Raw genomic sequence first — 27,049 nt, 5'->3', positions numbered from 1 at the left:
ACATTTATTTCAATGAAAGGTTGGATTTTTCTCATTTTTTTCAGTGTGAGATGAAGCTGCTTCGCCAAAAGGTGGATTTTTTTCTAACCCTTTTTACAAATCTTTACAAGGGGGCCAATAATTGTGGAGGGACTGTATATTGTTTATATACGACACTGTATTTGTACTAAATGGTGGTAAGTTAATCATGTCCTCTACTGTGAACACCCGTGTAAAATAATCATTAAACTCATTTACTATATCAATTTTCATTTTCAATTATAAGGCCCTTACTATCCTGCAGATGAGTGAGTTCAGCTTTTAGAGCTCTTTGGGAGTTAAAATATTGGAAGAAACTTTTAATGTCATCCTTAACCTCCAATGCAGTCTTACTTTCGACATTCCACTTACTGTAGCGAATCTAATGTTATTTTTTAAGTCAACCCCTAGACTTAGATACTCCTGCTTTATTTTGAAATCATTAGTTATTTTCTACCTTAGTATTTCCAGCGTACAGTGTGAAATACCCAGTAATACTCACCTCACTACCCCCAGTTTACAGTGTGGAATACCCAGTCAGACTGACCTCAGTATCTCCAGGTTGCAGTGTAAGTCCCCCAGTCCAGCAGAGAGCAGCTTCACTCCTGAGTCCTGCAGGTCATTGTCACTCAGGTCCAGCTCTCTCAGGGGTGAGGAGTTTGATCTGAGAGCTGAAGCCAGTGCCTCACAGCATTTCTCTGTGAGTTCACACCGGCCCACCCTTAAAAAGATTAAACACTTTTAAATCCACTTTTTACACTGCAGCACTGTATTCAAATGAGGAGGATAAGGGTCATGACATAATGGATTTTCAGAAAACAATTAAATTATTAAAAAATCTTTTAACAATCATTCCGATTCTGTTTGGTGTCCATTATTTTTTTGTCCATAACACGTTAAAGTCAGCATGTTTATCTGTAACAGTGCTGTTAACTTTGCTAACCAACACAAATGTTTTGCATGCATTATATGTGTCACGCCCAGCTCGTGTGATCCTCGTGTGCCACGCCCCCTCATTAACCACGTCTGCTGCCCCGATTCTGACCAGCTGTTTCTGTTATTTCGGCTTGTCTTGTGTATTTCAGTCCGTGTTCAGGTCTGTTTCCCTAGATCTGTCATTGATGTTGTGAGCCGTGTTTCCTCGTCTGCCCTTAATAAACCCCGTTTGCTCGTCTTCACGGCTCCACTGCCCTGTCTGCCTGCTCCTCCGCTCAGCGGACATCACAGTATGGTTGAATGGATGTTTCCTGCTTCCCTGCTTAATTATTTCTAGCATGGATCGAGGGCTGATAAGATTGTGGGATATAAGGACGTAGGAGAAGAAAACAGAAGCTGTTTGTGTTTGTTTATTATGTAACTGCTGAAAGGCATTGTGGGTTTTCTTGCTGTCCAGTTACTTTTGTGTAAAATGCATATTCTGTACTCACTGCAGCTTCTCCAGTTTACAGCTGAGATCCTCCAGTACAGCAGAGAGTAGCTTCACTCCTGAATCTCCTGGGTGATTGTAGCTCAGATCCAGCTCTCTCAGGTGTGAGGGGTTTAACTTCAGAGCTGAAGCCAGGGAAGAACAGCCTTCTTCTGTGACTCTACAGCCTGACAGTCTGCAGAGAAAGACAGAAACTCCCCAGTAAATAATATCACCTCACCATTATAATTATTAAATAAATGTGATGCTCTAATAAATAATTCAAGAATTACAGTTTAGTGTCTAAGACAAGGCAGGACCCCTTCTCTCTTTCCCTTAGCTAATTGCTCACTATCTCCTCTTTATAGTGTGGAATACACAGTAATACTGACCTCAGTATCTAAAGCGTACAGTGTGGAATACCCAATATTACTGACCTCAGTATCTCCAGTTTGTGGTTTGAAATACCCAGCAATACTGGCCTCAGTATCCCCAGTTTACAGTGTGGAATACCCAGTAATACTGACCTCAGTATCTCCAGTTTACAGTGTAAGTCCCCCAGTCCAGCAGAGAGCAGCTTCACTCCTGAGTCCTGCAGGTCATTGTCACTCAGGTCCAGCTCTCTCAGGGGTGAGGAGTTTGATCTGAGAGCTGAAGACAGCACTTCACAGTGTTTATCTATGAGATCACAGCTGTTCAGCCTGAAACAGAAAACACTTTAAGACACAAGCATATACACATCCTACACATTAGTAAAATACAAAGCATTACAATAAGCATTTGTTTTCATTATAATTAGCAGCACAGCTTACACTTCAAAATGAATTATAGTCTGCAGAGTGTTCTGTGCGTCCTGACAATCTGCTGCAGTCACATGATCACTAATTGTGAGTCAGCGCATCTTTGCTAAAAACTAGAGGTAAAAACATTAAGTACAAGCTATAGGAATACATAGGAACACATCAACAGCAAGATGGACGTGAACCTCCCATAACAGTCAGACCAGTGCTTCCAGTGCAGTCCTTAGCCATCTTTCTGCCAGGTGTCCCTACACTCGACACGTATCACTGAAAGGAGGAGATGTGAACATTCCCAGCAGCTAATGCAGCAGCAACTGGCACTTGGATTCTTGATCCCATGAGTAAAATCCTTTTTCTCCCTGTATTGTTATACCTGGGAACATGTCAAATCACCAATTACGTCTGGGTGATATGATGATATTATCGGTAATGAGCGTAATCAGACAAGTATCCCGGTGTCGATATCTGACAGTGACTAACCGGCGATTATCGTCTTTGCTGGGGAAACGCGCTTAGGCTACATACAAAGCAAGATAACAGAAAGATTCATGATTTGCTTTCAGTTCAGCTTTCTAGCCAAAGATTCTGAAGCAGTTCAGTATTGTCACATCACAAACTTCTATCTCTGAGTCAGCAGCCAGAATGTCAGCCATTCAAGTGCAGCTTTCTGGTGGGAATTTTGAGCTTCCCAACTCAGTTTTTCATATCTTAGTCTCAGGCACGGCTTTAAGTGTGTCCCTGACCCCGCCAGGGCTGTGATTAGGATTGGTTGCTAACTGTTTAATAAAGGTGGTTAAAAGTAAACTCTCTCTCTCATCTATCTATCTGAATCAATCAATCATTATTTATATAGCGCATTTTAGCCACAGCGTTTATAAAGAATTTTGCAAACATTTAAAAAGAAGAAAAAGAAATTCAAATAAGCTCAGAATAAATAACAATAAGCGCAAAAGAAATAAAAATAGAGTAAAAATGTTTTAAAAAAATAAAATTAAAAACCATCATAAAGGACTTTAACCACTCATGTCCTCTTTAAGGGCCCCTCCTCAAAGGGGCCTCTAGCCCCTATGTCTTCTGGGGGAAGCGACCGCCCCCCCGCCCCCCCACAATTACTGATATTAATAAAAGCATAAAATAATAAAACTGATTATCATAGATTATTATATGCGGTGGTAAAAAGATGCCTTTTCAGCCTAGTTTTGTAAGTACTGAGACATTCAGTAGCTCTCAGGTTTTCTGGGAGAGAGTTCCAGAGTTTGGGCTCATAGTGACTAAAAGCTGCCCCCTCCCACCCCAGCCGGGTTTTAGCAATAATCAGTAAATTACTGCCGGATGATCAGACTGATCTGCCTGGGACATACCTTACAGTCATGTTACTGAGGCAGGACAGAGCTAAACCACGTAAATATTTACAAATTAGCAAATGAACTTTAAAATCAATCCTAGAAGCCAGAGGAAGCCAGTGCAGGGATGTGAGAGCAGGTGTAGATGTGATCCCTGTGACTGGTGCGTGTTAACACTCCGCCAGCGGCATTCTGGGCCCGTTGTAGATGTGATCCCTGTGACTGGTGCATGTTAACACTCCGCCAGCGGCATTCTGGGCCCGTTGTAGATGTGATCCCTGTGACTGGTGCGTGTTAACACTCCGCCAGCGGCATTCTGGGCCCGTTGTAGATGTGATCCCTGTGACTGGTGCGTGTTAACACTCCACCAGCGGCATTCTGGGCCCGTTGTAGATGTGATCCCTGTGACTGGTGCGTGTTAACACTCCGCCAGCGGCATTCTGGGCCCGTTGTAGATGTGATCCCTGTGACTGGTGCGTGTTAACACTCCGCCGTCGGCATTCTGGGCCCGTTGTAGATGTGATCCCTGTGACTGGTGCGTGTTAACACTCCGCCAGCGGCATTCTGGGCCCGTTGTAGATGTGATCCCTGTGACTGGTGCGTGTTAACACTCCGCCAGCGGCATTCTGGGTATTATTTAATACTGCCAAGACCCCCTCCACTCTGCAAACAAGTAAACCAACTTCCTTTCTTTTTAACAACCTAAGCAGTTCTGTTAACCTGCTTTATGACTTTATGGTCGTGTTTCCACAAACTGTGCTTGCTTTGCAGAACAGTATTTCCCTTTTAAGGTTACCCATTTTAAATCTGGTGTAGGATCACACATGCACATATCACAAAGCTTAAATTCCAGGTGGCCTGAGACAAGGCCTACCCTGGTACGAGAGGCACACATTGGCCTAGGCCTCAAAGGGGGGTTCGTGACCCCACACACACAGACACACTTAAACACACACAGATAACAAGGGGGGCCAGCACTCCAACTTTTATTGCTCAAAGTTTTAACGACCTACAGACAGCAGAGTGGACCTCAAGGACAGGGGTCCCTCGACTTGGCACACAACCCCCTCCCCAGACATCCTGCCTTACATACCACTCATCCAACACCCTAAAGAAAGTTTCTGTTAAGTTTGGCTGTTGTATATCTGTATATTTATTTACCCATGACTACTAGTCTCATTATACAGACAGGTTATGTTTGTAATGTGTCCTAACTTTCAAAGACTCTTTTTCTTTGACTGACTAACCTTCCCCCCCTTTTCTTTTCCACATTCCTCAGCAGCCCTTATCTGATCCTTGTATTCTACCATGTCTATCTAAGGGTAAGATGTGCTGCTGACATGAGAATATGTCATATAATGTCTGTATAAAGGGTAACCTCTGATTGAGGTGCAACCTAGACCACTTAGTCCAGGGACTGGTGTGAGTAATATAACATAATGACATAATATAAGTAATCATTAATTAATCATTACAGATGGTATTCGGTGTGAACCGCTAGGCTGGTATGGCGTGTTTGGTATCAAACCGATGGAAAATCACTCCAGTTTTACACCACTTCAGCCTCTGTTCACTGAGTGCTCACAATAGTCCCTGCCTCTGTGCGATTTGGCTACTAAGCTCTAAAACCTCAAACTCGACTGAAATATTGTGAGACTCCCTCTCATTGGCCGTGAGAGGAGCTTCGCTACCGATCGTTTACATTACCTGGTGATGCAGTAACACCTTTATAACTTCCAGGCTGGATACTGTAATGCCTTCCTTTCTGGGTGCCCATCTGGATCCTCACATAAACGTCAGCTGGTACAAAATGCAGCAGCCAGAGTTCATACAAACACTAAAAAAATTGATTATATTAGCCCTGTTCTATGCTCCCCCTGGGTTGTGCTGCCTGGAGACCCCACATTTTCAAGATATCCTGCCTACCCTGCTGCCTGTGATGTCTCCACTATCTGTGACGTCCTTCTGGCCTGCTGCTGCCCCCTGGAGGATGGGCTCCCCCTTTCAGTCTGGTTAGGGTTAGGGCTTCCTCTGCTGCCCCCTGGAGGATGGGCTCCCCCTTTGAGTCTGGTTAGGGTTAGGGCTTCCTCTGCTGCCCCCTGGAGGATGGGCTCCCCCTTTGAGTCTGGTTAGGGTTAGGGCTTCCTCTGCTGCCCCCTGGAGGATGTGCTCCCCCTTTCAGTCTGGTTAGGGTTAGGGCTTCCTCTGCTGCCCCCTGGAGGATGGGCTCCCCCTTTGAGTCTGGTTAGGGTTAGGGCTTCCTCTGCTGCCCCCTGGAGGATGGGCTCCCCCTTTGAGTCTGGTTAGGGTTAGGGCTTCCTCTGCTGCCCCCTGGAGGATGGGCTCCCCCTTTGAGTCTGGTTAGGGTTAGGGCTTCCTCTGCTGCCCCCTGGAGGATGGGCTCCCCCTTTCAGTCTGGCTCCTCCCAAGGATTCTTCTTTCTAGGGAGCTATTCCTTGCCACTGTCCCCTCTGACTTGCTCACTGGGGGCTTTGGGCAGGGATGCTGTAAAGTGCTTTGAGATGATGTAATGTTGTGAAAACACACTATACAAATAAAACTGAACTGAACTGAAATTGCATTCAGTGTTTGGGGGAGGGGGGAGACTCAAAATGATTGTTTATTGCGATATTTTTATACTAAATGACATACACATTTTTTAACTTATCACCCAGCCCTAATCAACAATACACTAATCGGAGAGCTATCAGTCCTGTGAAATAGGCTTTTAGAAAAAATGTTTGTTTGAATGATTTATGAATAATGATACTTCATTCACCCCCATGGGGAAATTGTCTTTTCGCCCCTCCCATCCTGCTCTCCAAGAGACACACAGACACATATACAGATGAGAGGAAGTTTGGGGGTTGCAGCGCAGGATCGACCAGCATCCAGCACCCCTGCAGCTCAAGGACTCAGCGATGACATCACTCTGCCGGCCAAGAGATCTGAACCAGCAACCTTCCGCTCATGGACACAGAGTCCAAACCCAAAGAGTCACGCACCACACCCAGTATTTACAGAAACGCTTCCTACAGCATCCAGAACTGAAACGAATATGAGTGGTTTTCCCACTATTAATGAAAACTGGACCATTCTGTATGATGCTGTATCTTTGGTTATTTGTTACACAAAGGATGGAAATCTTGTCTTTTTTACTACATCACTACCTTCAGTTAATATAAACTAGATTAAAAAGGAACCTTGTTGATAAAAGAGGGGAAATAAATTACATATATACATATTCATTTTATATTTTAAACAATGTTGATCTATGTCTGCCGGACTAGATGTGTCGTCACATCATCAGTCAGGTGCAGCTGAGGCCAGCAGAGGGCGCCAGTGAGCAGCCAGAGACAGCAGTCATACGGAAGCTCCCAGCTCTGGGCTCCATCACATGAACACGCCTGCTGACAATAACACTCACATTCCACTGATACACCCTGTGGATAAAGAGCCCTCACTGTTTCTATAGCAGGTTAGGATGCTGTGCTGTGATCAGAAGGCAGACTGGATGGGAATGGAAACGTAGTAACAAACAAAAAGTGACATCACTACCTTCAGTCATTATAAAGGCTGTGGTCAAGATTAGCTACTGCTATACAAACAGCTATAGCTGTGATTATCAAAATAAAACCCACTTATTAATCCATGAGGAGAAATATATAATATATATTACACATTTCAAACAATATTCATGTATTACTGCCAGACCAGACATGATTTCCCATCCCCACGTCACTTACAGAGCCGTCCTGGAGTTCTTGACCACAGGCAGCAGCCTGCAGTGCTCTTCATCTGATCTGATGTATTTCTTCAGGTCAAACACATCCAGCTCCTCATCTGACATCAGCATCACAAAGGCCAGAGCTGAGTACTGTGCAGGTGAGAGGTGATCTGCTGAAATGTTTCCTGAATTCAGGTATCTTTGTACTTCCTCTACTAGAGAATTGTCACCAAGTTCAGTCAGACAGTGGAACAGGTTGATGGTCCTTTCTGGAGTTAAATTCTCCTGTATTTTCTCCTTGATGTATTGGGCTACTGTGATGGACTGGCCCCCCGTCCTGGGTTGTTCCCTGCCTTGTGCCCATTGCTTCCGGAATAGGCTCCAGACTCCCCGCAACCCTGACGGATAAGCGGTTTGGCAAATGGATGGATGGATGTATTGGACTGTTTCCATAATGGTATGTGAGCTGGTTTCTGTCGGCCCCAGTAGCTTTTGTAACAGAGTCTTACTGGAGTCTGTTGAGAGGCCCAGGAGGAAGCGGAGGTAGAGGTCCAAGTGTCCATTCTTACTCTCTAATGCCTCATTCACTGCAGTCTTCAGCAGGTCAGCTGATGAGTTTGATAGAAACACGTATAAAGCAGCGAGATACTCCTGGATGCTCAGATGCACAAAGCAGTACACCTTCTCCTGGTACAACCCATACTCCTCTTTAAAGACTTCTGTGCACACTCCAGAGTAAACTGAAGTTTCAGTGACATCAATGCCATTCCCTGTCAGATCTTGCTTATAAAATATGAGATTTCCTTTCTCCAGGTTGTCAAAAGCAAGTTTACCAAGTTTTAAAAGGAATTGCTTACTGTATTCCTTAAGCTTAGTTTCTTGGTTTTTCATATACTTGTCATTTTTTAAACTTATCTGAAAGATCAGGAAGTGTGTGTACATTTCAGTCAGAGTCCTTGGAATTTCTCCCCTGTCAGTCTCACTAAAAAGCCTCTTAAGCACAGTGGCTGAAATCCAGCAGAACACAGGTATGTGGCACATGATGAAGAGGCTCTTTGATGATTTCACATGTGTGATAATCCTGCTGGCCAGGCTCTCATCACTGAATCTCCTCCTGAAATACTCCTCCTTCTGGGCATCACTGAACCCTCGTATCTCTGTCACCTGGTGGACACACTCAGCAGGTATCTGATTGGCTGCTGCTGGCCGGGAGGTTATCCAGAGGAGAGCGGATGGGAGCAGATTCCCCTTAATGAGGTTAGTCAACAGCACATCCAGTGACGTTTTCTTTGTTACATCAAACCAGCTCTCATTGTTCTGAAAATCCAGAGGAAGGCTACACTCATCCAGACCATCAAAGATCAACAAAACTTTGTACCTAAACAGCTCAGTGGATTGAAATGATTTCAGTTCTGGGACAAAGCGGTGAAGCAGTTTAATCAGACTGTATTCACCCTTAATCAAGTTCAAGTCCCGGAAAGGAAGAGCAAATATGAAGTGAACATCCTGGTTTGCTTTTCCTTCTGCCCAGTCGAGAATAAATTTCTGCACAGAGACTGTTTTCCCGATACCTGCCACCCCTTTAGTGAGTACAGTTCTGATAGGTGTCTCACGCCCACATAAGGGCTTAAATATATCTTTGCACTTGACTGTAGTATCTTCTGTTCGACTTTTCTTGGATGCTGTTTCAATCTGTCTCACTTCATGTTCATCATTGACTGCTTCAGTCCCACCTTCAGTTATGTAGAGTTCTGTGTAAATCTCACTGAGAAGTGTTGGCTGTCCTTCCTTAGCTTTCCCTTCAAATACACACTCAAATTGCTTCTTAAGTTTACCTTTGGTTTCCTGTTGCAGCATGAGCTGTCCTGAAAGGAAATGAGAGGAAAATACACTAATTCTGACCGAGATCCTGAGAAGTATGAGAGGAAGAATATTTTCCAAAAACACACTTTTTCACACATACATATCCAGATATTTCCCTGTGACTGAATGTGAAACTGAAAGTTTTATCATGCGTATTTTACTGGAACACCGCATACAGGACCGTGAATAAGCCTTAGGCAGCCAAAGGAAATGTTTAAAGCCATTTATCTGGGTAGTAAGTGTATATCTGCTCACAACCAAAAAACACACAAAACCCCTTTTCATTTCCCAAACCTCTCCTCAGCGGCACCACAGCCAGTCCATGTATTTGCTAAATTTCACCACCAGCTCACTTCATGAATTAATTAAATTAGTTTAAAACTCAGTGAGATATTGATCAGCCACATGAGGTGTGTTAGTGGTCAAGTAAAAAAATACATGGATATACGGCACAAAATATTAAGGTGATGTTGGGAGAGGTTCTGAAATAGCAAACACACTTTGACATACATATTATAGTAGTTCTACACCAACATGAAGACCATTTAAACATCATTTTCTTTGGCTGCCTAAGACGTTTACACAATATTGTACATGTACATAATATTATAAAGTTCTTACTCTTGTCCAGCAGGTCAGCAAGATCATTTTGCTTCATGGTCCTCAGGATGTACAGTGTGATCTTCAGAGCTACCTCTCTAACACTGGTCTTCTGCATCTGACCATCACAGTCCAGGTCATTGTCCTCCTCCAGCTGAGGCTCAGAGCATTCTGGGTAATTCTGATCTAGGTACCTCACAAACGTCTTCAGTTCCTCCTTTAGGAACTTCATGGCTTTTTCCTCTAGCGACTAAAATAAACAGTGACAGTTTATTATTGCTACTTACACCAAACCTTTTCAGAATTTCACTTGTGAATCATAGTTTAAAACATATTTTCTTTAACATGATGAATTTCTTATTATACAGCTGTATAAAATATAAGCTAATTGACATAACAGCCAAGAAAAGATATATCAGCAATAAATACAAACCTTCAATATGGATGATAAACCCGATTTATCATGTAGATCTGAACTGCAATCTTCCATTTGGTCTCTGTGAATTAGGCAGAAACATAATGTCCTCAATTCATCTACACAAATGTAACAGAAAGACTGAAAAGTTCCCCATTAAAATTGCTGTTACTGCAGATAAAGAATAACATTGTGGTATATTACAACACCAATTCCAAAAAGTTGGGAGATTGTGCAAATTGTAAATAAAAACAGAATGCAATGATATGGAAATCTCATAAACCTGTATTATATTCATAACAAAGTATAGAAAACATATCAAATGTTTAAACTGAGACATTTTGCTATTTCATGAAAAATACTGGCTGATTTTGAATTTCATGACAGCAACACGTCTCAAAAACGTTGGGACGGGGGCAATAGGAGGCTGGAAAAGTTAGTGGTACAAAAACCCAACAGCTGGAGGAACAATTTGCAAATAATTATGTCAATTGGCAACAGGTCAGTAACATGACTGGGTATAAAAAGAACATCTTAGAGTTGCAGTGTCTCTCTGAAGTAAAGATGGGCAGAGGGTCACAATCCCCCTAATACTGCACTGACAAATAGTGGAGCAATTTCAGAAAGAAGCTCCTCAGTATGAAACTGCAAAGAGGTTGAATATTTCATCATCTACAGCACATAATGTAATCAAATGATTCTGAGAATCTGGAGAAATCTCTGTGAAAACCAGACTAGATGCCTGTGATATTTTGGCCCTTAGGCAGCACTGCATCACAAACAGGCATGATTCTGTAATGGAATCACTAAATAGGCTCAGGAATATTTCCCACAAACACTGTCAGTGAACACAATTCGCGCTGCCATGCACAGATGCCAGTTAAAACTCTATCATTCAAAGAAGAAGCCGTATATGAACATGATCCAGAATCACCGATGTCGTCTCTGGGCCAAAGCTCATTTAAAATGGACTGCGGCTGAGTGGAAAACTGTTCTGTGGTCAGTCGAATCTACATTTGAGATTCTTTTTGGAAACCAGGGACACCATGTCATCCGGACTAAAGAGGAGAAGGACCACCCAGCGTGTTATCAGCACTCAGTTCAAAAGCCAGCATCTCTGATGGTGTGGGGGTGCATTAGTACATATGGCAGGGGCAGCCTGCATATCTGGAAAGGCACCATCAGTGCTTAAAGGTATATCCAGGTTCTAGAGCAACAAATGCTCCCATCCATACATCGTCTCTTTCAGTGAAGACCTTGCATTTTCCACATGACAATGCCAAACCACACACTGCATCAATTACAACATGATGGATTCGTAGAAGAAGGGTCCGGGTACTGAACTGGCCTGCCAGTGTGGAATTAAAATTGGACATCGGTAGGCCCGGGAGGTTGGCATATTGGGTCTGTGTGTGTTTTAGGCCTTAGGCAAGAAGAGATTGTTTTGAATACTGTGTGACCTCGCTTCGTTATAGCTGCCTGCAGTAAGTTCCGCAGACCCTGAGGAAAGCTCGGGCCTTGGAGAAGCAGACAGTGGAACAAAGGGGGGGAGAAACCACCTGCAGGAAGAGCTTCGAAGCTGCCCCAACTGGTGCACAGCGAGTTATAGCTTTATAGAATAGTTGTGGCAGACAATATATAGCAAGCTATGCGGCAGTGCAAATGTATAAGTAATCATGTTAATCATATTAATCACATGTTAACCATGTATTGGCAGTGATTCAATGACAATACGTCAATACGTTAATCATTAATCAAAGGACAACCGAGTATTTACAGTGATTCAATGTCATGTAATCAATATTTATATTCATATCTCCAGTAGGAGCCTAGCAGTCGAGACCTGTTCTGGTAAACTGAGCAGAATGGGTAGACTTTACCTTGCCACCAAGGTGAACCAATAGAATTCGAGAATTGTGTTTGTTATACGTTTGAGCTCAGTTCATTGGTGTTTTGTGACCAATCAGGATTTAGACACCCTTACTGTGAAGTGGGAGTTATGGTTTATCAACTGGTTGCTGTGTGCTCCGGGTGACTTGGTACCAAGTGCCAGAGTGTGACGGGAGGCTTTGCTGAGTTGCTGGAATAAAAGAGATTTCCTTTACCTCATCAGACTGAGAGGTCCGACTTTTATTCTGAGTGTTATATTTTACATTTTTCTACCACACCAGAGGTCCAGATCTTTCAGCCATTGAGAACATTTGGTGCATCATAAAAGGATAAATATGACACAGAAGATCTAGGACAGTTGAACAACTAAAATCCTGTATCAGACAAGAATGGGACAACATTCCTCTCCCAAAACTCAAACAACTGATCTCCTCAGTGCCCAGACATTTACCGACTGTTGTTAAAAGAAGAGGAGATGCCACACAGTGGTAAACATGGCCTTGTCCCAACTTTTGTGAGATGTGTTGTTGCTGCAACATTCAAATGTTTGCTTACAATGATGCATTTTCTCAGTTTAAACATTTGATATGTTTTCTGTGTTCTGTTATGAATAAAATATAGGTTTATGAGATTTCCATATCACTGCATTCTGATTTTATTTACAATTTGCAGAACGTCCCAACATTTTTGGAATTGGGGCTGTAGTTTGGAAAGATGTATCTGCCATGTTAAGCTTTATTCACTGGGGCGGCTTCCTGATTCTCTCATGACAGCAGAAGAGAACCAGTGACATCAGGCTCCAGCACACAGAGACACAGCAGGCAGGAAGGACAGTTTTCTATGCAGCCCTTTGTACCCAGTGACATTTAGAGTCATTCACTTGATTAGCAGAGTAAATTTCAGCCTATCAGCTTGTTCCCCGCATCCCTGCCCCCCCGCTTCTGTACCAGCTTGTCCCCACACCCCCACTAGCCGGGGCGATATTGCTGGCAAAAATGCAGAAACATTAAACGTGTCATGATCCTGCACCTGCTCTCCATCCCAGTGGACATAATGTGCATGATGTCATCAGCGTGCGCCACTCCCTCTGAAATGTCCTACTGTATTACAGAATACTAACCGCTTCAGGGATCACAGTTTGTCTGTCAGCCAGCAGCAGTGAGGGAAGCTGCACATGCAGGGCAGGCAGCCTGAGAGCTGACATGGCCTGGCAGGGCTGTGCGCTTTAGGAGCTCGATGGCTACCTCCAGGTCAGAGTTCCGACTCATGCGGCCCCCTCTGTCTGCTTAATTAGATCAGATGCTTGTGAACACCAGCACAGTCTCAGTCGGAACACTCTGGGTCTCCCTCCGCGGCCTGTTGGGGGGGGGTGTTCCACGAAAGGCGTGTACCAAGTACCCCAGGGGGCCGGCGTCTACCAAGTACCCCAGGTGGCCGGCGTCTACCAAGTACCCCAGGTGGCCAGCGTCTACCAAGTACCCCAGGTGGCCGGCGTCTACCAAGTACCCCAGGTGGCCGGCGTCTACCAAGTACCCCAGGTGGCCGGCGTCTACCAAGTACCCCAGGGGGCCGGCGTCTACCAAGTACCCCAGGTGGCCGGCGTCTACCAAGTACCCCAGGTGGCCGGCGTCTACCAAGTACCCCAGGTGGCCGGCGTCTACCAAGTGCCCCAGGTGGCCGGCGTCTATCAAGTACCCCAGGTGGCCGGCGTCTACCAAGTACCCCAGGTGGCCGGCGTCTACCAAGTACCCCAGGTGGCCGGCGTCTACCAAGTACCCCAGGTGGCCGGCGTCTATCAAGTACCCCAGGTGGCCGGCGTCTACCAAGTACCCCAGGTGGCCGGCGTCTACCAAGTACCCCAGGTGGCCGGCGTCTACCAAGTACCCCAGGTGGCCGGCGTCTACCAAGTACCCCAGGCGGCCGGCGTCTACCAAGTACCCCAGGCGGCCGGCGTCTACCAAGTACCCCAGGGGGCCGGCGTCTACCAAGTACCCCAGGTGGCCGGCGTCTACCAAGTACCCCAGGTGGCCGGCATCTACCAAGTACCCCAGGTGGCCGGCGTCTACCAAGTACCCCAGGTGGCCGGCGTCTACCAAGGACCCCAGGTGGCCGGCGTCTACCAAGTACCCCAGGGGGCCGGCGTCTACCAAGTACCCCAGGTGGCCGGCGTCTACCAAGTACCCCAGGTGGCCGGCGTCTACCAAGTACCCCAGGTGGCCGGCGTCTACCAAGGACCCCAGGTGGCCGGCGTGTACCAAGTACCCCAGGTGGCCGGCGTCTACCAAGTACCCCAGGGGGCCGGCGTCTACCAAGTACCCCAGGCGGCCGGCGTCTACCAAGTACCCCAGGGGGCCGGCGTCTACCAAGTACCCCAGGTGGCCGGCGTGTACCAAGTACCCCAGGTGGCCGGCGTCTACCAAGTACCCCAGGTGGCCGACGTCTACCAAGTACCCCAGGTGGCCGGCGTCTACCAAGTACCCCAGGAGGCCTGAGGGCCTTGGGAGTTAATGCTCGCTGTATGTGTAAAGGGCCCCAGGGGCCCAGGTGGTCAGCATGAGCTCTATCTGCAGGGGCCCTCATGGTTAATTTGCCCTGCTGGTCTGGTCCATGACCCCAGGTGGCCGGCGTCTACCAAGTACCCCAGGTGGCCGGCGTCTACCAAGTACCCCAGGCGGCCGGCGTCTACCAAGTACCCCAGGGGGCCGGCGTCTACCAAGTACCCCAGGTGGCCGGCGTGTACCAAGTACCCCAGGTGGCCGGCGTCTACCAAGTACCCCAGGTGGCCGACGTCTACCAAGTACCCCAGGTGGCCGGCGTCTACCAAGTACCCCAGGAGGCCTGAGGGCCTTGGGAGTTAATGCTCGCTGTATGTGTAAAGGGCCCCAGGGGCCCAGGTGGTCAGCATGAGCTCTATCTGCAGGGGCCCTCATGGTTAATTTGCCCTGCTGGTCTGGTCCATGACCCAGGCAAGGCTCCAGGGGGCACTATCTTTAGTTTTGTCTGTATTCTATATAAATAACATCAAATGTTAACCCTCATAGTATAAATATAATTCATACAATGGGGACGGCATCACACTGCTGTTTAGCCTTCTCCTCTGTCTTCATGTACTTTGATATGCTGTGAAGCTCTTGATGTAAACAGACTTATTTACAGTCAGCTGTTAAGGAAATTGTCTCATCTAAAATTTAGATATTATATGACACTTTTAGTATCACCGTTAAAAACCTCCACAACTACACTTGACTGATGTTCCTTTTTACCTGTTTATATATGTTTTTGTTTGTTTGTTTAGTTTTGTTATGTGGCCATTTTGGATAGGAAGGATGGTCTGTTACTCGCCTCTAGTATAAAAGAACTGGCTGACTGTGGAAGAAGACGGTGAAGACAGAAGATGGCGAGGTCTTTTTATTAAGCTACACATATTAAAGTGCTGCCCACTGACCAGCCCTAGCTAGGAGCCCAGTTTACTTTTATGTTATGGCCTGACTATAGACCCAGAGAGACATGCATGCTAGTGGGCTGTAACACTGTTACCTCTCAGGGCTCTTTCTCTTACACCCCACAGGGGGGGCATTTCATGACTTACACTATAAATGCTGCCACTCACAGCCACTAATGTCCTGAGGCCCCAGGGCACTGGCCCCACTGGCCCGGTCCATAACCCAGCCAAGGCTCCAGGGGGCGCTATCTTGGGGCACCTTCAGCCACCGGCTCATTCCCCCACCGTGAGCTAAGAAGCGCTACTGGGGATCTTTCCTGCCTGCTGCCGTTAGACACCACAATGCCTGCTGTCGATGTGCAGCCCCCACAGCCAGCCTTAACATCCCATTTTTAATGTGGTAAAAGCTGCTCTCTGTTTATAATCATATAAATAATATACATTTCTATTTATTTCTTGAACAATATTGTATTTTCAGGATTTTTTCATTATGCACTGTGTCCTTCTTAAACTTGTTAATCTACAGAAATTTTGTTTACTTCTATAAATGGTTACTCACTTGCACTATATCTGCTGTCTTTGCACGTTGTCTTTGTTTTACATTGTATGTTTGTATCTGTGCACTTTGCTGCTGAACGCAAGAGAATTTAACCCTGGGATCAACAAATCATCTTATTTTATAGTCAGGGGATGAGAACCACTACAGTGTCACATTAATTAGGATCTGAATCAGCAAGTATTTAAACGTCACCTTTGGTAAAGGAACCAATAGTCTTTCTCTATTTTTGTCTGATGATAGTTTATTGTTCAAGCCACAGTTCGATTAAACATGTTAAACTGAAGCCTTCGTCTGAGTCTGATCTAATGAATTCATGGGAGTGAAATTATTTGTTATCAAAACAGAAACATCCCTCTCACGAGGCGACAATCTATTGTCGAGTCATTCTTTAATGGACATGCAGGGGGAAACAGGCAAACCAGTTTTTTCCAGCTCTGTGCTGAGGACTGAAATTTAAAATCCACTTTGCGATTAAATAACTTCCAATTCCAGCTCGCAGGAAGTCAGGTGTTACAGTAATCCTCATCCATTTACCTCAGATGTTATTTATATAGAATACAGACAAAACCTTTGTTTAAATTCTCAAGGTGATGGAATCTGTTAAAGGTAAAAATTGGTGCATTCATTATAAATATGTTATTTCCTCATAGCTTGTATGTGTCTCTGTGCCATTTGACTGAGAGTCTGAATGTCATTAACAGTGTTTGTTTAAATGCACCTTTACCTTTGATCTATAGGAAAAGGTCCCTCTCTGAAGTGGGGTGGGGGGTCCATTGACCTGTCACTCTTCATGGAAACACAGCTGGGTACAGGGGAGTCTGCTCTCTTCATCGGGACACTGTGGGCAGCGAGAGGAAACAAACCCTCATGGTATAAATATAATTCATACAATGGGGACGACATCACACTGCTGTTTAGCCTTCTGCTCTGCCTTCATGTACTTTGATATGCTGTGAAGCTCTTGATGTAAACAGACTTATTTACAGTCAGCTGTTAAGGAAATTGTCTCATCTAAAATTTAGATATTATATGAAACTTTTAGTATGACCGTTAAAAACCTCCACAACTACACTTGACTGATGTTCCTTTTTACCTGTTTATATATGTTTTTGTTTGTTTGTTTAGTTTTGTTATGTGGCCATTTTGGATAGGAGGGATGGTCTGTTACTCGCCTCTAGTATAAAAGAACTGGCTGACTGTGGAAGAAGACGGTGAAGACAGAAGATGGCGAGGTCTTTTTATTAAGCTACACATATTAAAGTGCTGCCCACTGACCAGCCCTAGCTAGGAGCCCAGTTTACTTTTATGTTATGGCCTGACTATAGACCCAGAGAGACATGCATGCTAGTGGGCTGTAACACTGTTACCTCTCAGGGCTCTTTCTCTTACACCCCACAGGGGGGCGCATTTCATGGCTTGCACTATAAATGCTGCCACTCACAGCCACTAATGTCCTGAGGCCCCAGGGCACTGGCCCCACTGGCCCGGTCCATAACCCAGCCGAGGCTCCAGGAGGCGCTATCTTGGGGCACCTTCAGCCACCGGCTCATTTCCCCACCGTGAGCTAAGAAGCGCTACTGGTGATCTTTCCTGCCTGCTGCCGTTAGACACCACAATGCCTGCTGTCGATGTGCAGCCCCCACAGCCAGCCTTAACGTCCCATTTTTAATGTGGTAAAAGCTGCTCTCTGTTTATAATCATATAAATAATATACATTTCTATTTATTTCTTGAACAATATTGTATTTTCAGGATTTTTTCATTATGCACTGTGTCCTTCTTAAACTTGTTAACCTACAGAAATTTTGTTTACTTCTATAAATGTTTACTCACTTGCACTATATCTGCTGTCTTTGCACGTTGTCTTTGTTTTACATTGTATGTTTGTATCTGTGCACTTTGCTGCTGAACGCAAGAGAATTTAACCCTGGGATCAACAAATCATCTTATTTTATACTCAGGGGATGAGAACCACTACAGTGTCACATTAATTATGATCTAAATCAGCAAGTATTTAAACATCACCTTTGGCAAAGGAACCAAGAGTCTTTCTCTATTTTTGTCTGATGATAGTAGTTTATTGTTCAAGCCACATAGTTCGATTAAACATGTCAAACTAAAGCCTTCGTCTGAGTATGATCTAATGAATTCATGAGAGTGAAATTATTTGTTATCAAAACAGAAACATCCGTCTCACAAGACGACAATCTATTGTCGAGTCATTCTTTAATGGACATGCAGGGGGGGAAACAGGCAAACCAGTTTTTTCCAGCTCTGTGCTGAGGACTGAAATTTAAAATCCACTTTGCGATTAAATAACTTCCAATTCCAGCTCGCAGGAAGTCAGGTGTTACAGTAATCCTCAGCCATTTACCTCAGATGTGATTTATATAGAATACAGACAAAACTTTTGTTTAAATTCTCAAGGTGATGGAATCTGTTAAAGGTAAAAAATGGTGCATTCATTATAAATATGTTATTTCCTCACAGCTTGTATGTGTCTCTGTGCCATTTGACTGAGAGTCTGAATGTCATTAACAGTGTTTGTTTAAATGCACATTTACCTTTGATCTATAGGAAAAGGTCCCTCTCTGAAGTGGGGTGGGGGGTCCATTGACCTGTCACTCTTCATGGAGACACAGCTGGGTACAGGGGAGTCTGCTCTCTTCATCAGGACACTGTGGGCAGCGAGAGGAAACAAACCCTCATGGTATAAATATAATTCATACAATGGGGACGACATCACACTGCTGTTTAGCCTTCTGCTCTGCCTTCATGTACTTTGATATGCTGTGAAGCTCTTGATGTAAACAGACTTATTTACAGTCAGCTGTTAAGGAAATTGTCTCATCTAAAATTTAGATATTATATGAAACTTTTAGTATGACCGTTAAAAACCTCCACAACTACACTTGACTGATGTTCCTTTTTACCTGTTTATATATGTTTTTGTTTGTTTGTTTAGTTTTGTTATGTGGCCATTTTGTACAGGAGGGATGGTCTGTTGCTCGCCTCTAGTATAAAAGAACTGGCTGATTGTGGAAGAAGACGGTGAAGACAGAAGATGGCGAGGTCTTTTTATTAAGCTACACATATTAAAGTGCTGCCCACTGACCAGCCCTAGCTAGGAGCCCAGTTTACTTTTATGTTATGGCCTGACTATAGACCCAGAGAGACATGCATGCTAGTGGTCTGTAACACTGTTACCTCTCAGGGCTCTTTCTGTTACACCCCACAGGGGGCCGCATTTCAGAAGCAGATCCATCCATTTTTATGCTGATCCAGACCAGATGATTCCTGCTGGGGCCTCTATGAACATGAATGGTAAGTAGATATATAGATAAATACACAATATCGAGTACTCAGCATTTTTACATCAAACTGATGAATTGTGTCTCCATTCTGTTATGTTCCATGTGTAGAATTACACATAGTAAAGAGGTTTAATGCAAACTTTCAATGCCACATTTTTTATAAATAATTATATGTATCAACATCCTCTCTTGGAGATGACACCTAATGGTGGTGGAGGGGTTTGCGTGTTCCAGTGATCCCAGGAGCTAAGCTGCCCAGGGATTTATGCCCCTGGTAGGGTCACCCAAGGCAAACAGGTCCTGGGTGAGGAACCAGACGAACTGCGGCTCATTAGACCCCTTATGATGAGGAAAAACATAGATTCACGTTTTCCCTCCCCCGGATGTGGGTCACCGGGCCCTCCCTTCCCCCCCACAGCCAGGCCTGCACCCATGGGGCCTGGTCGGGCACAGCCTGAAGAAGGCACATAGGTTCCCCCTCCAGTGGGCTCATCACCTGTAGGAGGGACCAAAGGGGTCGGGTGCAGTGTGAATTGGGCAGTGGTCGAAGGCGGGGACTTTCACTGGGATCCTCAGCTGCAGAAGTTGGCTCTAGGGAGATGGAATGTCATCTCTCTGGTGGAGAAGAAGCCTGAGCTGGTGTGTGAGGTTGTGAGGTTCTGACTAGACTTTTATGGATGGAATTTCTAGGCACAGCCAGGGCACTGAGGGTTTGGTGACCTCAGGATTGGGTCTCTGCTTTTTGCAGATGATGTGGTTCAGTTGGCTTCACTGGACTGTGACCTTCGGCTCTCACTGGAGCAGTTCGCAGCCAAGTGTGAAGAGGCTGGGATGAGGATCAGCACCTCTAAATCCGAGACCATGGTCCTCAGCCGGAAAAGGGTGGAGTGCTCTCTGGGTCGGGGAGGAGGTACTTCTCCAAGTGGAGGAGATTAAGTATCTCGGATCTCTCAAGATCCAGGAAAATAGCAGGAAAATAATCACAGATCCCACACAGCCTGGACACAGACTCTCTGACCTGCTGCCCTCTGGCAGACGATATAGAAGCCTGCAGACCAGGACACCCGACACAGGAACAACTTCTCTCCCCTCGCCATCTCCCTCCTAAACACCTGATCTGTCACACTGCTAAACACCTACAGCACTGCAACTGCACTGTATGTACAGTCTGTGGGATATATTTCTGCAACATTTGTATTTTCTGTATATAAGATTTACGTTGCTTACTATATCGTATTGTTCAGTTACACACTTTATGTATATATGTGTGTGTATGTATATATGTATGTATATATGTACACATGTATATATATACAGTATCCATAAATATATTTACATTTATAAATAGTATAAACATATTATACGTACAAATAACTTTTATACATTTTTTTAACATTTACCTTTATATTTATAAATATAAATCCATAATACATATTCATATTGTAGATTGTTGTTTTTACACTGTAGTGCTTGAGACCATCGACCAGAATCTAATTCCTTGTATGTGTTCGCTCACATACTTGGCCAATAAACCCGATTCTGATTCTGAGACTGATTTCCAAGGGACCTAAAAGTATGACAAGTCCAAATCGCTATTACAACAGTTCCGAATATACTTTAACCATGTCGAAGTCACAAAGATGTTCCCATTTTTTTCCTCAACTCGTTCTCACACTGACAAGAAAAAAAAAATTAATCAGCTCGACAAGTCTCCGCTGGTCAGGAAGACGACGACTCCCATTCTATCGCGGGCGGCGCCGATTCTGTGCTGGACCGGATTTTGGCTCGTATCGATGGTATTGAAAAATCTCTAAACGCCTTGGACGATATAAAATCATCAATTTCCTCCATTGAGAGATCTCTTTCTAGCTTATTACTGTTAATGATTTGTTGTGATTGGTCGGCTCCACTACTCACGGTTTGGCGGAGTAAGTGACACTACCTTCTGTCATTTAGCTGCGCTGTGGGTTGCGTTTGACTTATTCTTTACCGATTATTAAAATCAGACTTGCGTACTATTTGCATTAAACAGTTTAAATACGACTGCAAAGTATGACTACAATTAAGATCAGCACATTTCAGATTGGAGAACACAGAACAGATCCGTAGTAAAACCTTTGATTTAACAAAATGTTAAGCATAGAGTTTAACCCGGATGTTTCAGCACACTGGCATTAATCCCCAACACTTAATAAAAGAAAAACTTAATATAGCTTCAAAATATTACAGCCTACGTCCCGGTCCATAGTTACGCAGCACAGTATATTAGGCCAACTCATGGCTGAGCGTAAGTAATTAAATATTATTGATGTTAATTTGAAAACTCTTCAGGCAAGATCTTTGAAAAATCTTCTGATACACGTACCTACTGTGCTGTACGGACGTATATTTAATGTTTAATTATATTGAAATTTTTAAATTCCGCTGTATATGTAGGCTGTGTTAAACATATCAATTTTATTATTAATTTAATCTTACCTTGAAACATAGAATATCTTTACATTACTCCAGAATCTTGATAAAATGTTTCTTGATAAAATGGCGACTCTGCCTTTAAAATGCCGACACTTAATTTCACTTTCGTTTACAGGCAGGAAATGATCAGCTCCGTCTCATGCAAAAAATGGACACGGACTCAGCGGCACTTCGTAGGGTTTTGGGGAGATATTATCTATGTGTCTATGTTGCACACTTGGACAAAGTGAATAAATTCCAGGCATGCATAGGGTTCTTTTTCAATAATGTGATGATTTTTACTTCACCGGAAAACACTGAAACACAAGCACAAAAACCCGCTTGTTAAACAGGACTGTATGCGGCGATCCTTGTCGAGTGTTCTGCATGACGCATGCGTTCTTTGCACTCCACTCGCGCTCATTCCATTTTTACACATACAATTACTTTTAAACATTTATGTCGATTTACATTCGCTTCGAAACAACTACTTAACACACAGATAAACACATTCGTTCTTATACATATAAACAATCAATAATCCCACAATTTACTTTCCTCAATACGCACGCTGATGTTCGGGCGAGCTCGTACAACTGTATGGTCTTAGTAGCTACAGGTTTTCACTTACTGATATTCATTACTATTTCTGTATTACTCATTCGTAACTGTTCTGATCGATTTACGTTTATCCTAAAACAGTTACGTGAGTATCACACAGTAAGTTTCACTTTGCCCCTTCTTTTGCACAGTTTCGCTCACCTGAAACACAAGCACAAAAACCCGCTTGTTAAACAGGACTGTATGCGGCGATCCTTGTCGAGTGCTCTGCATGACGCATGCGCTCTTTGCACTCCACTCAGTGGACCCCCCCGCGAGCTGGCCAAAGTGCCTGTGTGTGCTCCGCTCCTGTTACCCTGCCTGCCTGAATCGCACCACAGTTGTCCCTGCCCTAAACCCATCAGCCACGCAGTACATTACACTATCACAAGAGATGAACAATGCAAATAACAATGCAAAATAATAACATTGAACACAATATTTAGCATATGGGAAACTAACAAGGGCTCCACATCTATTAGTAACAATAACCGTAATTCGTTTAGGCCACTTAAAAAAAAATTTGGTTCTCGTCCCCTCCCGACCCGCCGAAATGCCTCTGACCCGAATTTTTTTATTATTTTTTATTTGGTAAAAATCGCATGGAAAATGCCCAAGAATGACAAAATTTGAATTTCCGGCGCATTCCACATCGACGATTGATCATTGTGTAATCCTAGTCTTGGAATGGTTTCATGAACCTAAATTTGTCTCTACCTGAGATGGGCTGGTGCAAAGATTTAAATCTGGGGAAGTGATGTGGTACATGTTTGTAGAGTTGCATTTCCTTGTTCAACCATTCAGGTTCCTGTATTTTGTAAGTTCCTCGTGTTTTAACATATTTTAATACACTTTCTTTCTAGATATATATTTTAAAATCTTGGTTGTTCATTTAGAATGGGAATGACAAACAGAATATTGGTTTCAAATAGTATCATTTTTATATTCACGAATGAAACATCAGCATAAAGTATCCAAATCAATAGTTAGGAAGGCATTTATAAGATACACATGGATCAAGGAATTTACATTCTTGTATTTTCTTACATTTAATATATTTGAAACGCAACAAACTGGAAGAACTGAGGAGGCGTACTAAGTAGGTCTGCTCTCTTCGGTTTTTTCTTACATATTTGAAAGTCCAAACAGTCAATCAAAAAAAAAAAAAAAAAAAAAACAAATATATATATATAGTAATAAAAAAAATCCCTCCCCCCCGACCCACCCCCTCCAAAAAAAAGGACGAGAACCATTTTTTTTTTTTTAAGTGGCCTTATAACACAGATTCAGGATGATCGTGCGTGTAAAAAGCGGTACTGCAGTAACACTTAAATCATTAACAGTGGCGATTTGATTAATTTAGAAATGGGGGGATCCAAGCTATTTGGGGGGGTCAAAGACAAAACTGTGTAATTTTATAATTTCATCAAAATATATTGACTGGTGTAGCGAAGTAAAGGTCAAACTAAACACTTGAATCACACTTTTTAAAAAAAAATTTCCAATACTCAACAAGTACAGGTAATATATTTTACAGACAGAACATTAAACAAAACAAAAAAAAATGATATTCAGACAGAGTTATTACAAAGTAAAAGATTACCATCTCAATACCAAATATGACAGAACATTTTAGCACTATGTCTATACATCAGGTAAAAACGCATCAAATCAGGATACAGTTCTGATTGTTTTTTATTTTTAGACTTTCTGATTAGATTAATATAATTTATTAGGTCTAATTTGTGAACAAGGAAAAATAGGTTAGATTTATTGTATTTACATTTATGAATATAAAATTAGTAGTATTAAATTTATCTGTATTGTCACGCTCGGCTCGTACGATCTGCCTGTGTGCTACGCCCCCTCGTTAACCTCATATGGAACCCCGACGTTATCAGATGTTTCTTGTTGTTTCATTCAGTCCTGTGTATTTAAGTCCACGTCAGAGTACGTATCCCCAGTTCCGTCATAGACGTCATGCTCCGCCTCGTCTGTTTGTTCTACCTAATAAGCCGGAGTTCCTGATTCTCCGCTCACTGCTCGCCCGACGGCGATCGTGACAGGTATTCTTCCAGTCACAAAAACCCGCAAAAACATCTTTACAAGAAAACTGAAAATTATGACATACATTTGTTTGTATCATGTTAAGCATATCAGAGTAGAATTTTTCAGAAAAAGGGCAAGACCAAAATAAACGAACATTAGTTTTGCAGTCACATTCACAGAAAGAACAGCTGGTGTCAATCTCTCTCATCCTTTTAGATTGAAAATATTTGGACGGACAAACTTTATGTGACAATTTAAAGGTGACTTCTTCTACATTATTTGTTAATAAAATCTTACATGGTAAAGTCCACACCTTTTTCCAAGGTATATTATCCACTATGCCATTCCAGTATGAAACAACATATGGAACGAAGGTGTAGTTTTGGGTAAAGAATGTCCTGATTTTTTAACTATTATTTCTTGAAAAGCATGTATAGAAAAACACACCTTACCAACAGCAGATTCAACAGGATCCATAGATGGAACAAAATTCTTCAAGAACATAACTACTCCATCAGGGATTGTATCAAAAACAATGGCAAACTTTAGCGCTTATTGGGATTTCAAAAACTGACAGAAACTCTGAATAGCTATAAAGCTGCCCAGCTCTGCTACATAGTATACATATTAAAAGTACACAGCAAATGTGCCAGTGTTAAATTAACACTGCATGGGGTCTATATGGGTTCACACCATACCAGGAGCTGCACAGAAAAGGGCATCACAACTGTCCTAACACCCTTCCACATATGCTAAACATTCAAGAGCAGGACCGGCAATCAAATACACCCCCACCCCATTAAAACATACACCACTCTGGAGACGTGTGCTGCCGGTTTCCAAGAGATTTTTGCTGACTTCACACCAACATGCTATAAAGCCACCAGCACCACAGCTCTCTAACCTTCAGGATCAGCCAGAACTGAGCCAGCAAACCTTCAATATAAACCAAGAAACAGCTGTAAGGTCCTTCTTGGTCAGAGTCTTTCTCATGATGGGGGGTAAATGTGGGACAGCTCTTCTGGTCCTCATGACTTCTTGTGCGCATATTAAAATAGGGCAGATATGTGGGGATGGAGACTCGGTGACTTACAGTAACACCCTATGGTGTAAATTGAACACTATTTGAGTTAATAAAGATTAACACTGTAAAAACAACACTCAAAGCACTCTGTAAAGTGTGAAAGATAACACTGGACCCATATAAACACCATGCGGTGTTCATTTAACACTGGCACATTTGCTGTGTAGTGAGCAGCATTTAGCAACCAGCATCAAAAACATTTTAGCTGTATTTTGTTAGTTTATTTTAAATAAGTCGCCCCCGGTTTATTTAATTACAAGTATTAGCTATAGGAACTAGTGCCCGGTGTTTACAGTAGTGACATACATGAAAAACATTTTAAAACTTTGGTAGAATAATGCCTTAGTTATTTTAATAAACAAGCTTTTTCAGTAAATGTTTGTTCACACTCATGCGAGCGCACACACACACACGCACAGACACACACACACACACACGCACAGACACACACACGCACACACACAGACACACGCACACACACAGACACACACACAGACACACACACACACGCACAGATAAGATAAGATAAGAAAAAACTTTATTTATCCAGAGGGAAATTCTTTTGTCCTTTACATGCTCAGTGCAACAATAGGAATAAAGGTAAGGTAAAGAAAATAATAGTGCAAATAACTATGAGTAATACTTTGTATTATAACTATATAAATACTCCTAAATACTCATACTCTGTACAAAGTAAAAAAAAAAAAAAAACTGTAACTAAGCTATAACAAATATAAAATAACAGATTATTAGTGCATGTGGTAATGGAAAGTGTCTTAGTGTAGTGCCTTGAATAATTGAGATAGCAGCATGTGATGATGGGATAGAACAAACATTCAATACCAAACAGATGTGTAATATTGCACAATCCAAATAAGGATTAGTTCTGAAAAAATCACCTACAAAATGAGGAAGAGTTATACAGTCTTATTGCCACAGGTAAGAAGGATTTCCTGTGTCGTTCGGTTCTGCATTTGGAGGCAGTTAGTCTTTTGCTGTGGGAGCTCTGATGACCCATCATGTCTGCGTACATGGGGTGGGAGGGGTTGTCCATGATGCTGAGAAGCTTTTTCAGCATTCTCCTCTCAGACACCTCCGCCAGGTTCTCCAGTCTGACCCCCAGGACACAGACACACACACACACACACACACACACACACACACACACACACACTCACAGACACACACGCACACACACACACACAGACACACAGACACACACGCACACACACAGACACACACACAGACACACAGACACACACACACACACAGACACACACACAGACACACACACGCACACACACAGACACACACAGACACACACACAGACACACACAGACACACACACAGACACACAGACACACACACACACACGCACACACACACACACAGACACACACGCACACACACAGACACACACACACAGACACACACACACACAGACACACACACAGACACACACACACACAGACACACACATACGGGTT

General features: G+C 43.4%; 1 protein-coding gene across 9 annotated transcripts; it reads right to left on the bottom strand.

Moving 5' to 3' along the window:
* LOC125725226 (NLR family CARD domain-containing protein 3-like) lies at positions 1-22,716 on the bottom strand. Of its 9 annotated transcripts, none has more exons than XM_049001979.1 (10): positions 22,592-22,703; positions 19,269-19,370; positions 18,626-18,739; positions 16,787-16,900; positions 10,190-10,253; positions 9,778-10,006; positions 7,313-9,158; positions 1,951-2,124; positions 1,446-1,619; positions 311-739 (listed from the first exon to the last, which is right to left on the bottom strand). In XM_049001979.1, the coding sequence occupies exons 2-10, from the start codon at positions 19,328-19,330 to the stop codon at positions 556-558; spliced, it is 2,961 nt and encodes a 986-aa protein (XP_048857936.1). In that variant the 5' UTR covers positions 19,331-19,370; positions 22,592-22,703; the 3' UTR covers positions 311-555. The 9 variants fall into 9 exon arrangements, 8 of the variants coding, with proteins under 8 accessions (XP_048857939.1, XP_048857936.1, XP_048857943.1 ...); XM_049001986.1 differs by lacking the exon at positions 22,592-22,703 and adding an exon at positions 21,854-21,985; XM_049001982.1 differs by lacking the exon at positions 1,446-1,619 and having other exon boundaries at positions 1-739; positions 22,592-22,708.
* Between the last annotated feature and the right edge of the window lie 4,333 nt (positions 22,717-27,049).

Source organism: Brienomyrus brachyistius, unplaced genomic scaffold, assembly GCF_023856365.1.
Source record: "Brienomyrus brachyistius isolate T26 unplaced genomic scaffold, BBRACH_0.4 scaffold63, whole genome shotgun sequence".
Classification (NCBI taxonomy): domain Eukaryota; kingdom Metazoa; phylum Chordata; class Actinopteri; order Osteoglossiformes; family Mormyridae; genus Brienomyrus; species Brienomyrus brachyistius.
This window is presented reverse-complemented; position numbering and strand designations above follow the sequence as displayed.